General features: G+C 39.5%; 1 protein-coding gene across 2 annotated transcripts in view; it reads left to right on the top strand.

The window, feature by feature from the left end:
* Positions 1 to 14,907, top strand: part of SLC25A13 (solute carrier family 25 member 13) — a 133,338-nt gene that overhangs the window by 30,746 nt on the left and 87,685 nt on the right. For both annotated transcript variants that reach the window (XM_063123225.1, XM_063123233.1), the window contains 2 exons: positions 3,051 to 3,104; positions 9,883 to 10,025. In XM_063123225.1, coding sequence (XP_062979295.1) covers positions 3,051 to 3,104; positions 9,883 to 10,025 — 197 coding nt within the window. The remainder of the gene's footprint in view (positions 1 to 3,050; positions 3,105 to 9,882; positions 10,026 to 14,907) is intronic.

Here is a 14,907-nt window from a genome sequence, read left to right as displayed (position 1 = left end):
GCTCTTGCTTTTGTTAAGCTATCCATAAATAATTGTGGTTAGGTTTAGATGTCCTAAAGCTTTTGGCAAAGAACCTGAAAACAAACCATTTATAAATCTACAGACAACTACTGACTTAGGGTTTCAATCAGAAAATAAACTTAATAGTTTAGTTTTCCCAAATGTCATTCTCAAGTTTACGTTGGTAAAGCCAAGAATCTAGTTCTTGCAACTTACTTTTAAATATTGCCAGCTACAGGTTTTTGAGGCCCTTTAGGAAAGTCACCCTCAGTGGCCCTCCTTCCTCAATAAGTCAGCCTTCTCACCACCATTGTCACTAGCTGCTATTGCTCCTCATCCTCTTTCTCACCATACCCACCACTTGTTTGCTTGACAGGCAAAAAGCCAGTGAGTGACAAGGCAGTGGCATCTAATGTTCCACTTTCCTTCTCACCACCACCGTTGTCTAGACTAGAGTGAGGGGCAAATGAACAAGCAGGTTGCAGTGGTGAAGAGGAAGAGCAACGCCAGGGCATTCCTGTCAGTGGTCCCCTAAGGGGTTTGGGCCCTTGGCAGGTCCAATCATGCCTACCCTTGCAGCTGGCCTTGCTTTTAAAGGAGCAAGATGACTGGAGGAATTTGTGAGTGGTGAGACTGGGGGGGAAAGCCTCCATATGGTCCCCAATCTTTTGGGGCTGGTGGGCACTTTTGGAATGTTGTGGGAGTATTGTAGGTGGTCTTACAAAACGGCTGCCATGGTGAGCATAGTCAGTCACAAAGCACTCAATTCCCAGAATCCCAACTGGTGAGGCTAAAAGAAAAGTAATTTCTCAAGAAACTGAGATGGGGTGGGATGACAAGATAATCAACGGTGGGTTAAATAGTCAGTGGTGGGTTATTGTGTCATCTGTCAGGACTTCTTCACACCATGGTTGGTTATTTGGCCGAAATAACCAACACTGTGTAGAATTGAGTATTTAAGCAAGTGTTGGTTATCGTGTTTTCTGTCAGGCACTGTTTCATTGCACATGGTTGGTTATTTTTGGTGACTAGAGTCCCCTGACAAGAGCAACTAAAGCAGCCACTGCTGCTGTAGTCCAGCTGGTGGAACTCGCAATGGCTGATGGCATACCGGTGGGAAGATTGAGAGTGGGGGAGAGGGTGGGGGGGTGTCAATGAAACACACCATTGACTAATAGTCAACTTGATACTGACCTTAATCCACCCCATGGTTGATTATAATCATGTTGTGTGGGAAGTACCCTCACGATAATCAACTGTGGAGTTGACTATTAACCCACTACTGACTATTGTGTTGTCCGAATGCAGTCTAAGTGTAAGGCAAAGATGAGTTCTGAGCTCCAAAACATAAGCACACACTTTTGAACCCCAATAAAGATGGCGTAGAGGGCAGTGCTTTGCTGCATGCCAGCCTCCCATTTAATTATTTAAATTATTAATAAAAAAATCTTAAGAAATAAAATCAGGAGGGGCAGGGAGCCCAGTAGGCGGCAAGAGAGGCATATGCATTCATATTGGTGTCTGTGGGCACCATGTTGGAGCCCCCAGACATAAAGTGTCTCTGAAACACTTAAGGCAGAAAGGGATTATTTTGGAAAAATTTATACAATTAAAAAAAAAAATCAATTTTGTCATGGAAAGATAGTTTGGTCTTACTACCCTGCTATATCTGCAATGTAAATAGCATGGAGGCTGACCAGGATACTGTAAGCTGCTTCTTCATTAGTGGCATTGTTGCATGTAACTGTAGAATGTTGTCCTTTGAAATCATTGCTATTAATCAGTTGTTCACCCCATATTTGTCATTTCCGTTAGTTTTTTTGCATACATACATACATCTGGGTACATAACATATTTAAGACTAAATAAAGGTAAGGTAGAGTGATTTCAGTGTGTGTGTGTAAGTTAATTCATTTTAGAAAAGTGAGTAGTAAGTAAATAATTATCGTTATGCTCGTAACACACCTAAGCCACTATTCTCCTAAGTGGACATTAGCCCATGCCACATTGATGGGCACCTATCCATGCATCAGTGCTTATAAACCTGCGTCAAATTACATAATACTGAACAACTCAGATAAAGCTGCTCCTGAAGCTCCATTATCTACATCTGATAAAATGTATTATTGGACATGTGATTGTCATTATGCATGCTGTGGGCTGGTGCTCTTGCACATGGAGGTAGTTGGGGCTAGGCAACATGCTGCCCAATCCAGTGCATGTTTTCTTGGAAGTTAATGGCATTGAATTCAGTGAGCCTTTCTTCAAACTAAGTGTGCATGGGATTGCAGGCTTTGACTTCCTGAAACCTGGTGAAAATTTGCATGTTATGTGCTGGTTTCATCCGACGCCACCAGCTGATAAGGCTGGTGTAATTGCTGCAGCCTGCATAAGTAGATTAACATTTAACAGAGTTTGATGGGACATGAAGTTCATGCTGGTAGAGACAGCCTCCTCCCTTTTTTCCCCATCACAGTCTTTTAAGTTCATCAGGGAGTATCCTCAAGCCTGTATCATTTCTTCCCCAACTTTGAAAAGCAAGGGAATGCGAAGAGTAATTTTTGATGGGTACCTTTCAGCTGTAGACTCATTCAGAAGCAAATCACGACTTCTTTTGATGTCTGGTTTTAACTGCCAGGGTGAAGCAGGTATGGCTAATTTTAGTATTAAATAATTTATGTTTTAATGGCTCTAGTTGAGTTTTGTTGAAAGTGGCATTGCTGTCTCAAGCATCCAGGATGGATCACTCCAGTGATAGAAATGGAATCCAGCGCTGTGGTTGGTGGCACTACGTTTGCAAAGCCTCCCTCCTAGTTTGTGCACAGTTATTTCAGATTTGTCAGATTGTTCAGGGGAATAGTTTCAGCAAAAACATCGAATTATTAAGTGTAACTGTATTTATTTCTCACATAAACCACTGCCTAATTTATTTGAGGGGAACATTTATTTTTCATTGCTCATTCTTCTGTTTGAATTATTCTTTTTTTTAATGACATTTTGACATCCTTTGTAGAGACTATGCATATTAATATAATTGTATTTACTTGTAGGTGGCTCTAACCAAGAGAGCTGATCCAACTGAGTTGAAAACAATATTTTTGAAGGTATGTTAAAAGTAAATATTTTATTCTTTAAAGTCTGAATTTTTCATTTCTTTAGCTCTTATTGCATTATTCATCTCTTGATATTCTTCTAACCATTAATCATTCACTATATTATTACCATGTTAGATTTAAATACCACTATCAAAAATTGAACAATGCTCTCTAAGAAGTCAAATATGTTCTTGAGTGATTATTGTATAGACTCGGGGAAATATAACTATCTTGAAATTAAAATGTATTTCCCCCATGCCCCAAATAGAAGAGAAATTCCAACATTTCATACACAGAGAAGGAGAAAAAGACTCCCTTAGAGGATCTAGGAATTAGAACTGTAATCTGTAACCGTTTCCATTAGTGTTTCCCCATCACTCTTAAACATTTGAATTACTTGTGACTGCTGGTTGAAGCTAATGTCACCTGCCTCTGCAAGAGGGTAAGGGAATAGAACAGCCTTCCCCAACATGGTACCCTGTGGATGTGTTGGACTGCAACTTCCATAATTCCCAGCCAGCATGGCCAATTCAGAAAATTAATCATTTGGGTAGATAAGATTTATTCGGAATTGCTACTTAGGACTTACCTGTACCTGGCAAGAACTACCCATTGCAAATTCAGGAGTTTTTGATTGGTGGTGAGATCCAAACGGACACTAAATGAGCATTGTAGGATTTGGACATCTGAAAATGTAGTGGTCCTGCTGCACAAAAAAGCAGCAGTTCCAAAAGATGGATTAAGAAAAAAAAATAGCACTGTTTAGTTGATTTGGAACAAGAGATCTATTGCAGATTCCTTTCAGTAGCAGATCAGCAATAGCCAGCAAGCTGAACCAAGGCAGGTACAGACACACTGGTAAGTCTTCCCCAACCTGGTGCCCTCTGGATGTATTGGATTACAACTCCCATCAATGGTCATGGTGCCTGGGGATGATGAGGGTTGTAGTCCAACACATCTGAAGAGTACCAAGTTAATGAAGTCTGTGAGGAGGTGAGGTGAAGTTTGGAAGCTTTTCTATTTCTGGTCAACTTGCAATCTCATCTGAACCATTCAAACCATGTTTAATCATAACTAAGGTTAGTGGAAACAAGACAGTTTCAAACCATAGTTTATGAAGCTGGTTGTTATCACTTATAGTTAAGATTAACCATACTTTAGGGGTTGGACAACACACACAATTGCAGTTAATCTATAATTGAAGTGGAAGCTTCCAGTCGCCTTGAGAGTGTGCCAGAAGACAGAAGGGAAGGGGGAATATTAGCTTTTTATCCAAATGCAGCCAGTGGCTATGAACCGGTGCAATTTGGGAGGCACAGAGCTCACTCTAAACCTATATATGCCCCATATTTTATGCTGCTTTACAGACTTACTACATCAAATGTCTTAGAGCACAATCCTATCCATGTTTAGACAGAAAAATCTCCTACAGTTCTAGACTGGCTGGGGAATGCTGGAAGTTGTAGGACTTTTTTCTGTCTAAATATGCATAGGTTTGCACCCTTAATGAATTGTTGAGTGTATTCCAATTTCTGAAGCTAAGCAGGACTGGGTCTCACTGATCCCTGGATGGAAAACTCCTGAATGCTGCTGTAGCAATCTTGGTAGAAAGATGGCCTAGACATATAAAATTTAATGCTAAACACTTATTTATGAACATAGCTGAATAAATAATTTTTACTTCTGATTTTCTCTAAGGCATTTGCAAAAGCAACTTGTTTGTATGGAATGATAATCCATCATTCTGAAGAATTGTGGCTTATTGTGAATAAGCTGCATGCTTGTGCATGCAGCCTGTTTGCTTCCACTTGCACAAATGGCTAAATACATCGGGAACGGTTTGTTTTCCAAATTAGGGACTCTGCTTATCGCACCCAAACAACCAGGATTTGTAATCCAAGAAAAACCCTTGTTTATGATCCTGTTTTATAAAGGAAGCAACAAGACAGGATCCCTTGTTCAGACAACATGCTAAACAAGTCATTCCAAGTTTGTTTAGCTGGGCATGCTGGTGTGAGTAGCCAAGTGGGAGGAAACAAGCTGCATATACCATTGTGTACCTCATTCATGATAAGCCATGATACTCCAGAATCTTCTCTTAATCACAGGAACAAAGGAACATAGGAAGCTGCCTTTTACCTTTGTCAGACCTTTGGTCTATTTAGCTCAGTATTGTTGACACTGACTGGCAGCAGTTATCCAGGGTTTCAGGTGCGGTTTTTTTCTAGCCCTATCTGGAGATGCCAGGGATTGAACTTGGGACCCTCTGGATGAAATCAGGTGCTCTACCACACATATACCTGATAACAAAGTTTATTTCTAGAGCATGCTCCCTTCAAGTTCATTTGGGACACTTCAGAATTGAAATTAGCATTAACAACACAATCCTTTGCATGTCTACTTAAAGTAAGCCCCTTTGAATTCACTAGGGCTTAACTTTCAGGTAAGTGTGTATAGGATTGCAACCTAAATTTCTTTTAAAATCCAGGAAATCCAAAATACAACAAAATTAGAATAGCATTTTATCACATCATTTCCCATTTAAGTTAAACACATGCAATCATTGTGAGATTCCTTGGTTACATATTATTTGCTCTAGAGATACTTCACCCAATATGGGTTTTCCCCCCCAAAAAAAAATCTACTGTTGTATTTGCAAAGGCTTAAATGGGTTTCAACTAGTTAATGCTTGAGTATTTAAAATATATGATTATCCAGTGTGAATTTTGAAGGAACTTACCAAAAAAGCCATTAGGCATTATTGTGTAATATCAAATTCTCTGTGGGTATAATTACCAAAGTGGGGAAAAATACATGACTGCATAGAGCCACCTTTTTGAAAGTCTTTATTCCCAAACTAATAGAATTGATGTTTTCCCCCCCTCTTTTGTCATGATAATTTTCCAGAGTAACTCTACTTCTTGTAACTCTCCTACCATAACCTAAGAGATTAGACTTCAGTCAAAATGAGCAAGCTGACATTTTCAAGGTCATTTTCTATATGTAGTGTGGGGGGTACGTGATTGGATTTCAAATACACAAGAATAAATCACCGTGGGTAGAAACAGAGGGACACCGAAACCTTGTACTGCTTTCTATTATTGAATGTCTTAGCAGGAGGGCTAGCCTAGGAGAAAAAAATGAAATGTAGAAGCGCAGAATGGCTGACTTATTTGATTTGTTTCTCGATAACTGTTGTGTTAAAAAGTTTTCAAGCCTAAGTCTTAGAAAGATTCTCCAGCAAACGATTACATTGAAATCGATTGGTCTGTGTGCTGGTTATAAAAGAGTGCAGCAGGGATTTTTTTTTTGCAATGTACTAAACAAGCCGATGATTTTATGTTGCTGCTATGTTTGAAATGTGGTGTGTGTGCATGCTGATTTTAATTTTTTAATGTGTTTTGTTGTGATAATCTTGTTAAACACTTAAATTGTAGCCCAAAAAGACAATTATAAATGATATAGATACGATAGAGTTAAATGTTCAGAATATATATTTTTCTGTTTTGGTTTTATTTTGATAAAACGCTTGAAGGAAATTGCTTTACCTGAATATGGTTTAAATCTAGACAGCTAAAAAGAAAAACCACCCTGCATTTTAACTTTTAGAGGGAAGCCAAGGCATATGTGCTTACAGAAGATGTAAGAGTACTTGTCAGGCGCAACTGTGGCTTTATGAAATGGGAACTGGCAGCAGACTTTTCTTTGTAAGAGCCATTGCAACGCAAAACCAAACCTCAGTCTTTGAAGTATGTTGCAAAATTGTAGTAGACACCTAACTTATTTGTTACTTGGTGTGGATAATGTTCTGTGGAGAATCGTAGCAAATGTTTATCAGGCTATCTCAGAAAAGAAACATACCACAGTAATTAGTAATTTGGCTTTCCTGTTCAGAACATGTTGCTTGCTGTGATAGAGATCTTTCTTTTTAAGCTGACACGTGGCGACGTATGTGTTCTTGTAATTTATTTACAACTGCATTTTAATGTTCTTTAGCCCACCACCCAAGTCGTTTGTAGCATTTGTATGCATTTGCAAAGCTCCCCCACCCGTATCTGCTTCTGACTGACCTCAGTATATCCAGAATGGTGCCTTTGAAAAGAATGTGGTGGTGATAAAGAGTGGGAAGCCTCCCTTGATAATACATAAAATATGGCTGTGATCCAGAAAACTACTTTAGTCGCTCCTGAGGGCTTGGACGAGTCCAGTGGATTTTTCTTTTTCTTTAATAAATAAATAAATAAATAACAAAACATGTACCATCTTTTTTTGAGATTCTGCTCAGTTTTAAAGAAGTTTGTCTTGTGACATGGAGGAAGGGAGAGGTCTACTATTAGAGAAATTCAAGTCCATGACTCCTTTGGGCATGCAGAGATAGTCGCTTGGTTCTCTGGATCCATCTCTTCTAAAGATCATTTACGTAGCTGCACCATATATAAAGCCACACAGGCCACCAAAGGTCTGTGATAAGTTTCTAGGTCAAACTTCAAAAATTTAAAATATGAGCCTAGGTCCCAATTTATGCTAGATCAACTGTGCTGGTAGAAGGGGCTTCCCTGCCCCCACCTTCGCATGGCAGCCCCTCTAACCCTTTGGAAAGGCTACACAGAGAATCAGGAGATCCAGCTGAATGGGGTAAACTTCGGGGGAATCCCCCCAAACCAGGCAGAGAAACCTGTGAGTGGAGCCCTTTCTTTTGTGTCAAGTTCCTTCCTTTCACAGAAAGATAGATTCTGGATCCAACCCATGGGCTGAGTTCGGACGAAACTTTAGGCAAGGGGGGGAATAGGCAACTCACCATGTGTTATGTTGCTGGTACTTACCACATTACTTGCTGTCCCGCCCCCTTTGTGCAACTGAAAGTCCTGTCATCCTTCCGGGCGGCTGGTGCTCCTCCCTCAGTCCTCCCGAACCCTATCTCATCATGCATTGCAAGTTCTGCCAGCTGTACAGGAGCGGCCGGGGCTCTATGGCCAATGGAAATAATGCACGGTACATGCAACGGAACCTGCCACACGACATTTTAGTCAACGGGTCACCAGATAAGCAATGGAGCAGCCCGTTGTTTTCCTCCGTGGGTTAAATGGAAAAAAATAGTGTATTGTGAGTTGTATGCCCGTTGTGTGTCCCCCTCCACGACACAATAAGCAACACAATGGACGATTGACTCTTTACCCCCTGTTGCTTATTGTGTTATCCGAACCCAGCCATGATCTTTAAAGTAAGCAAGAGCTGATAACCTCACACTGCAGACTCATGGACAAGATTGCAGTTGAGCAATTGGTGAGTGTTGGGGACCATTGCAAAAAAATGGTTCACCGGCCTACCATCCCATTGCCACCATAAAGTGGTGGTAGAAATTAAATGGCCTCAAGAGGAAATGACAGAATATTACCTAATTCTAAAGCCTGTACTTGCTTTTACAGCATTAGGAATATGAATCATTGGATCCTGAATGCACAAAGTGCCTGCCCTGTCCTGTAACAGTGCTGTTCTTAAAAACTCAGTGGTGCACATGGTCTCTTTCTTCACCCTCTGTATTTTTCCTTTCTTTTTACTGCAGTCTATAGACATAGCCTGCAACTTGGGGGGGGGGAATTGAAATGCCAAATATATTGTGTGCTCCCCCCACTTCCTCTGTAATACTATATGATTTCTTGGGTTTAGGCCAGTATAGCATATTGAGGCCATTTTTATTACTGCTCGTCATATTGCTTTCTTCCCTTTCTGGAGTAATTTCAGTCTTCAAATAAAATTTGTTTTACTTCTGCTTTCACTTCTGTTTCTTTTCTACTTTTACTCCCAAGTGATATATATTTGGGAGTAAAAAGAAGGGAGAATCTAAAAAATGTTGCCAGAGTCATGCAACACTAATGTTTTGCACATGGCTGCTAAGTAAGAATGCATATGAACGGGCATAACCATGCATTTGTTAAGTTCATGTGAGAGAAAGTTATAATCTTTCATATTTCACAAGCTGTTCCACTTGCATTTGCTTGTGGCCTTAAGCAAGAGATTGCTCATGGATCACAGATTCGGAAAATTGTTTCAATTCAGATGTTCCTCCAAACCAGGGTTGAAGGATTGTCTAAACTGAGCCTATTTTCTGAACCTTGGTTCAGTCTATCACAAACAAGCCATTGATATGTACTCCCTCCACCTCTTCTTTTTCTGTTCAGCACTAACCATAGTTGGCTCAGACAAAAGATGATGTTTTACCTCCAAAATAAGATTATTGTTGTATTCTTGTTATGAACTGAGTATTGTATTGATGAAGGATTTTGTTTAACTTTGTTGATTTATTTACTTTGTAATGAATGTAGGTTGTTATATCTATATCTGCTGTGAACCCACTTTATCTGACTGCAGCAATAGCAGAAAAGGAGTATATAAATAAATCTGACTTGACTTGATACCAAAATCAGGATAAGGAGATCTACTTCAAGCCATGGCTTCTGATCCCTATTTGGAAGACAGACGTTAACCATTCTTTGACAATTGGATATCATGGCAAGCTATTGTTAGTTAAACAATATTGTTAGTTAAGCAGGATAAGAGAAGTGGAGCCATTCACGGGAATGAGTTTTGGTCCTTCAAATGATGGTGCATCAGGCAACACTAGACTGGCTGAGCATTCCATTCTGTTTCTGTGGATGCATGTGCATGTCTGGTTATCTGCACATAATAATTGCTAATAATTGTTATATCACAAATGACCAGGAGAGTGATGCATTTTATGCTACCTTGTAATTTAAGAACCACATTCCTCTTCTTCTTTTTTTAACAGTATGCAAGTGTTGAAAAAAATGGCGAATTTTACATGTCTCCCAATGACTTTGTTACACGGTTCCTGAAGATAATAGGAGATGGGGTGCCCAATCCCAACACAGTCCAGCTGCTTGGAGGAGTGGTGGATCAGACTAAAGATGGGTATGTACTGTGGCATTTACTTAAATTACTTACATGGTAGTGACATTAGGAGATTCACACAATAAGCAGAATATATCTTGCTCTTCTTCACTTACAAAGTATATGAAAAAGATAATGTACCATCATCAAGTTTTCCCTTCAGCAGGAATTGGTTCTTCAGCACCTCTCATCTCTGAATAATATGAGCACAGTCCTTAAAATGCATTTCACAAGACACTGCACCGAATACATAAAGAATTAGAATAGGTATCTACTTTGTCCTAAATATTGCGACATCATGTGCCCTGTTCAGAAATTGTGCTTTCTAAACAATACGTACTTAACAAATTGATAATAATTTTTAAAAAGGAGAGATGAAGCAGAAATGCAAAGAAGCATTGTTCTAGCCCATAGGATTTTAGATCTCTTAGATAGTAGCAGGAAGGACACTGGAAAAGGCCGTAATTTTTATTTACTGCAAAAAATTCCAGAGAAGTGTCCATGTTGGTCTATTATGGCAAAAAACAACCAAAGAGATTTGTGGCACCTTAAAGACTTACAATTTTATTGTGGCATAAGCTTTGATGGGCTATAGTGCATCTAATGACTTGTACTTCAGTCCATAATAATTTCTTTTTCGTCTATAAGGTGCCAGACATGCTTAGTTCTTGGTTTACTAGGATTTATCAGAATATTGAAACCCAGTCTAACGTATGGAATAATCTATGTGCTGAATAAGTACTGATATTTTGAACAAAATGAGATGTGAGTAACTTAATATTAAACAGAAATATGTATAATCCTTTTTTTTTCCTGCAGTGAGTGCCAACATGAACACACAATCTCTTACAATTGCCTGGAAACCTGTGATTTACATCACTATGCAAAAGTCTTAGGCCACTTTGAAAAATGCAGATTAGAGCCATTTATCTGAGCTGTACGTGTTTATTTGTTCGGAAAAAACACACTATATAACATTGAAGTAAACACAAAGAAACATTAATACAGTGAAAAGTAACAAAAACTTCTTGTGTTTTTAAAACAAGTCACTATGTTGTGTGGCTTCTCTTAGAATACAAAACTGAAGCAATTCGGTTTGGTAGACTGTTGTGTAATTTTTTTTCAAGTAGTCCTGTGGTAAATTCGTCCAAGCTTCTTGCAGGATTTGCCATAACTCTTCTTTTGACTTTGGCTGCTTTTTGTTCTTTTCCCTGTCCAAATGATCCCACATAGCTTCAATTATGTTGAGGTTGGGGCTTTGAGATGGCCAATCTAATACTGTGAGTGTTCCATCTCCAGACTTCCGCTATAAGTAGGTCTTAATTGTGTTTGCTGAGTGTTTGCGGTCGTTATCATGCTGAAAGATAATTGTTTTTTCCCCAATCAGTTATTTTTCTGTAGGTACAGCATGATGAATCAAGATCTGTTTATATTTCCAGCATTCATAATTCCATCGATTTCGACTAGATCCCCTACACCAGTGGTTCTCAACCTTCCTAATGCCGCGACCCTTTAATACAGTTCCTCATGTTGTGGTGACACCCAACCATAAAATTATTTTCGTTCTTCTCTACACGATCCATTGTCATGGGATGGTTTGCTAATGAAAATAATACATAACAATAGCTTTAATAATACAAAAGATGATACATGACATAGTTCAGTCAATACAGTTTCCTAAGACCATTGGAAATATGTGTTTTCCGATGGTCTTAGGCGACCCCTGTGAAAGGGTCATTCGACCCCCAAAGGGGTCCCGACCCACAGGTTGAGAACCGCTGCCCTACACCATTGGCTGACATGCGCCCCCAGATAATGACTGAGCTGCCACTAGGGCCACAGCTAGACCTAAGGTTTATCCTGGGATCATCCAGGGTTCGCCCCTGCCTGAGCACTGGATCCCCTGTGTGTCATCTAGATGACAGATTTGACCCCTGGACGATCCAGGGATAAACCTTAGGTCTAGCTATGGCCTGTATTTCACAGAAGGCTGCAGACAGTCATCAATTTACTTCTCGCCAACTCTTATTCTGACATATTGGGCCTGTTCAGACAATACACTAAGCCGTGGCTAGGCCACTAACCCTTTTGCAGCAAATGGTTAGTGAGCATGTTTAAACCATGGTTTTGTAGCCACCATGGTTAGGAAGGGTTCCATCATGGCTTAATGTGTTGTCTGAAGAGGATCATTGGTGTCTTTGTGAACCAAAGATTTCAAATTTGGACTCATCACTCCATAAGACTTTCTGCCACAGGTTGTTGCTTCATGTTTTATGGTCTTTCACATGCTGCAATCTCTTCTGCTTGTTGCCTTTTTGCAAGAATGGTTTCTTAGCTGCAAACACACCCTACAAAACCGTTTCTTGTAAGACTTCTTATAGCTGAAGAGTGTACTTTGGTGCCAAATGACTCTGCCAGATATTGAGTAAGCACTTCACTGGATTTCCTTTTGTCCCTCAAGGTAGTGACCATTAAGTACTGTTCATGGTAGACAGTTTTTTGGGTCTTCCAATGCATTATCTATCTTCATCTTGCACAGTTTCTTCAGATTTCTTTATGACAGCTTGAACACCACATCTTGAAAATTTGGTTAGGCAGGCTATTGCTCGCTGAGAATTGCCATGTTGATGCAAAACTATGATCTTATGTCTGTCAAACTAATATAAGAACATAAGTGCCATCCTGGATCAGACCAAGGGTCCATCTAGTCTAGCACTCTGGTTGTGGCCAACCAGGGATGAACAAGCAGGACATGGTGCAACAGCACCCTCCCACCCATGTGCCCCAGCAACTGGTGCACACAGGCTTACTGAGTTAGCTTCGCCATTTCCAAACCCCTTCTAGATGCACCCCAGCCATTCCATATACAGTTTCATTCCATGTATTGTATTCGTTAAATTCCACCAGCAGCACAACTGATTCAGCTAATCAATACCTCATTACGTTGAATCTGGTGTGTGCTGCTGGTGGAATTTAACAAAAACAGTACATGAAATGGCTGAAGTGCCTTGCAAAGAAGTTTGGGTTGGGTGACCATATGAAAAGGAGGACAGGGCTCCTGTATCTTTAACAGTTGTATTGAAAAGGAAATTTTAGCAGGTGTCATTTGTATATATGGGGGACCTGGTGACATTTCCTCTTCATCACAACAGCTGAAGGTGTCCTGCCCTCTTTTGTATCTGGTCACTCTAGTATAGCTCCTGCAGCTTTAACTGTAATGATGTAGAGGGAATTTCACAACGTTCTCCATATGTACAAATGACACCTGCTGAACTGTTAAAGATACAGGAGCCCTGTCCTCCTTTTCATATGGTTACCCTAAGTTTGAGAAACAAACCAGTGTTTTTCTAACCATCTCACAAGATATCAATAACTTCTTGGAAAACACAAGGATTTCCTGTTACTATTTGATTGTATTAATGTTTATTTGTATTTATTCTAATATGTAGTGATTTTCTGAGGAAATAAATACTTAATGCCCAGATAAATAAGTTTAAGACTTTTGCACAGTATTATTTATTTATTTATTTATTTATTTAGATTATTTATATACCGCTTCCCATTGAAAAATTTCGTAACGGTGTACAAGGTACAAATGAAAATAAAAACAGAATAAAACAGTTAAAACAAAATTTAAAAAGAAGCAAACAACAACAACACAGAAATCCAAGGCTGCATGTTAAAGAAAGGCTTCTTGGAATAAAGAAGTACTGTATATTCAATAACTGACCCCTTACTGGACGTCTCTGCTCCTCCCCACCAGCCTCTGTTCAGAATACCTGTGATTATTCTACAGCAGCGTGTATATTTTTGATATTAGGAGGTATAAAAGATAACACAACAATGTTTTTTTTCATTTGCAAAACAATCATACATTTTAATTATGCATTTTAACCAGGCCTTTGACCCTTGCTGCAAATCTTGCCTCCAGCACTGCAACCAAAAAGTGTGGGCATTGAATCTTCTTTTCTGGTGGCTAATGATTTGAGACACCAATCAGCCAAAAGCATAGAGTGATTAGTCCTTCGTAGTCTTTTTTCTCTAGCTTTGCTGCATGGATGCTATGCTAAGAATATTTCAAAAAATATGCAAGCATTCATGACCTGTAAGTGTGTGGTCTTATTACACTTGTGTCCAAGTATTCCTGTCTGTGCCATTTAAGTAATGGGCTGGTTTGCATGTAATGGCTAAGCTATCAATTAGTTTTACATGCAGGAGCAAGAACAAGCCCGTACAAAGTGCTGAGCTTCTGAACAACCCTCTCTTTCACAACCAGGAGTAGTAGTAAACCAGGACTTGATTTCACTTGTTAAACTATCCAGAAAAACAATCCAGCTGTTTATCAATTGACTAGAGTTTCTCTTAAGACATAATTCCTGGTTCGCACATAACAACAAGCCAAGTATCTGCTAAAGTGAAACTAAATTCTGGTTTATTCCACCTCTCAGCTGTGTGCTTTGCACAGTGACATTCCTGCTCGCACACATAACATTAAATCCTGGCTTACTCTTATACACAAACCAGGCCAGTGACTGAAGATCCAGAGCAACTCTTGTTCATATGGAAATGTGAACATCCAAATACACACCTTTATGACTTTCTATGTGCAATGCATGCATGAATCCTACACTTAATTTTTCTCTACTTTGCTCTATTGTTCAGCTCTGCATAGGAGAAGGCTATTTTTGCCTGGCTCTTTTTGATTAGGTGGATGCATTGTGAAGTGCTTAGGAAGGAGGTTTCTAGAGGGAGTAAGCAGGAATTCTGAGACCTGTTGTTGAGCTTCAGGAGAGCCATTTAGGGCGCCTGTTACCCTCCCACAGATGAGCTGTAAAGAAATGTTCCCTTGTAAATTGCATTCTTAACAATCCATACCTCTTTTTTATACTACAATTAAATTCTG

The sequence above is a fragment of the Elgaria multicarinata genome, chromosome 1 (genome assembly GCF_023053635.1).
Source record: "Elgaria multicarinata webbii isolate HBS135686 ecotype San Diego chromosome 1, rElgMul1.1.pri, whole genome shotgun sequence".
NCBI lineage: Eukaryota > Metazoa > Chordata > Lepidosauria > Squamata > Anguidae > Elgaria > Elgaria multicarinata.
Note: the sequence above shows the minus strand (reverse complement) of the source record. Positions and strands in the feature narration are given on the sequence as shown.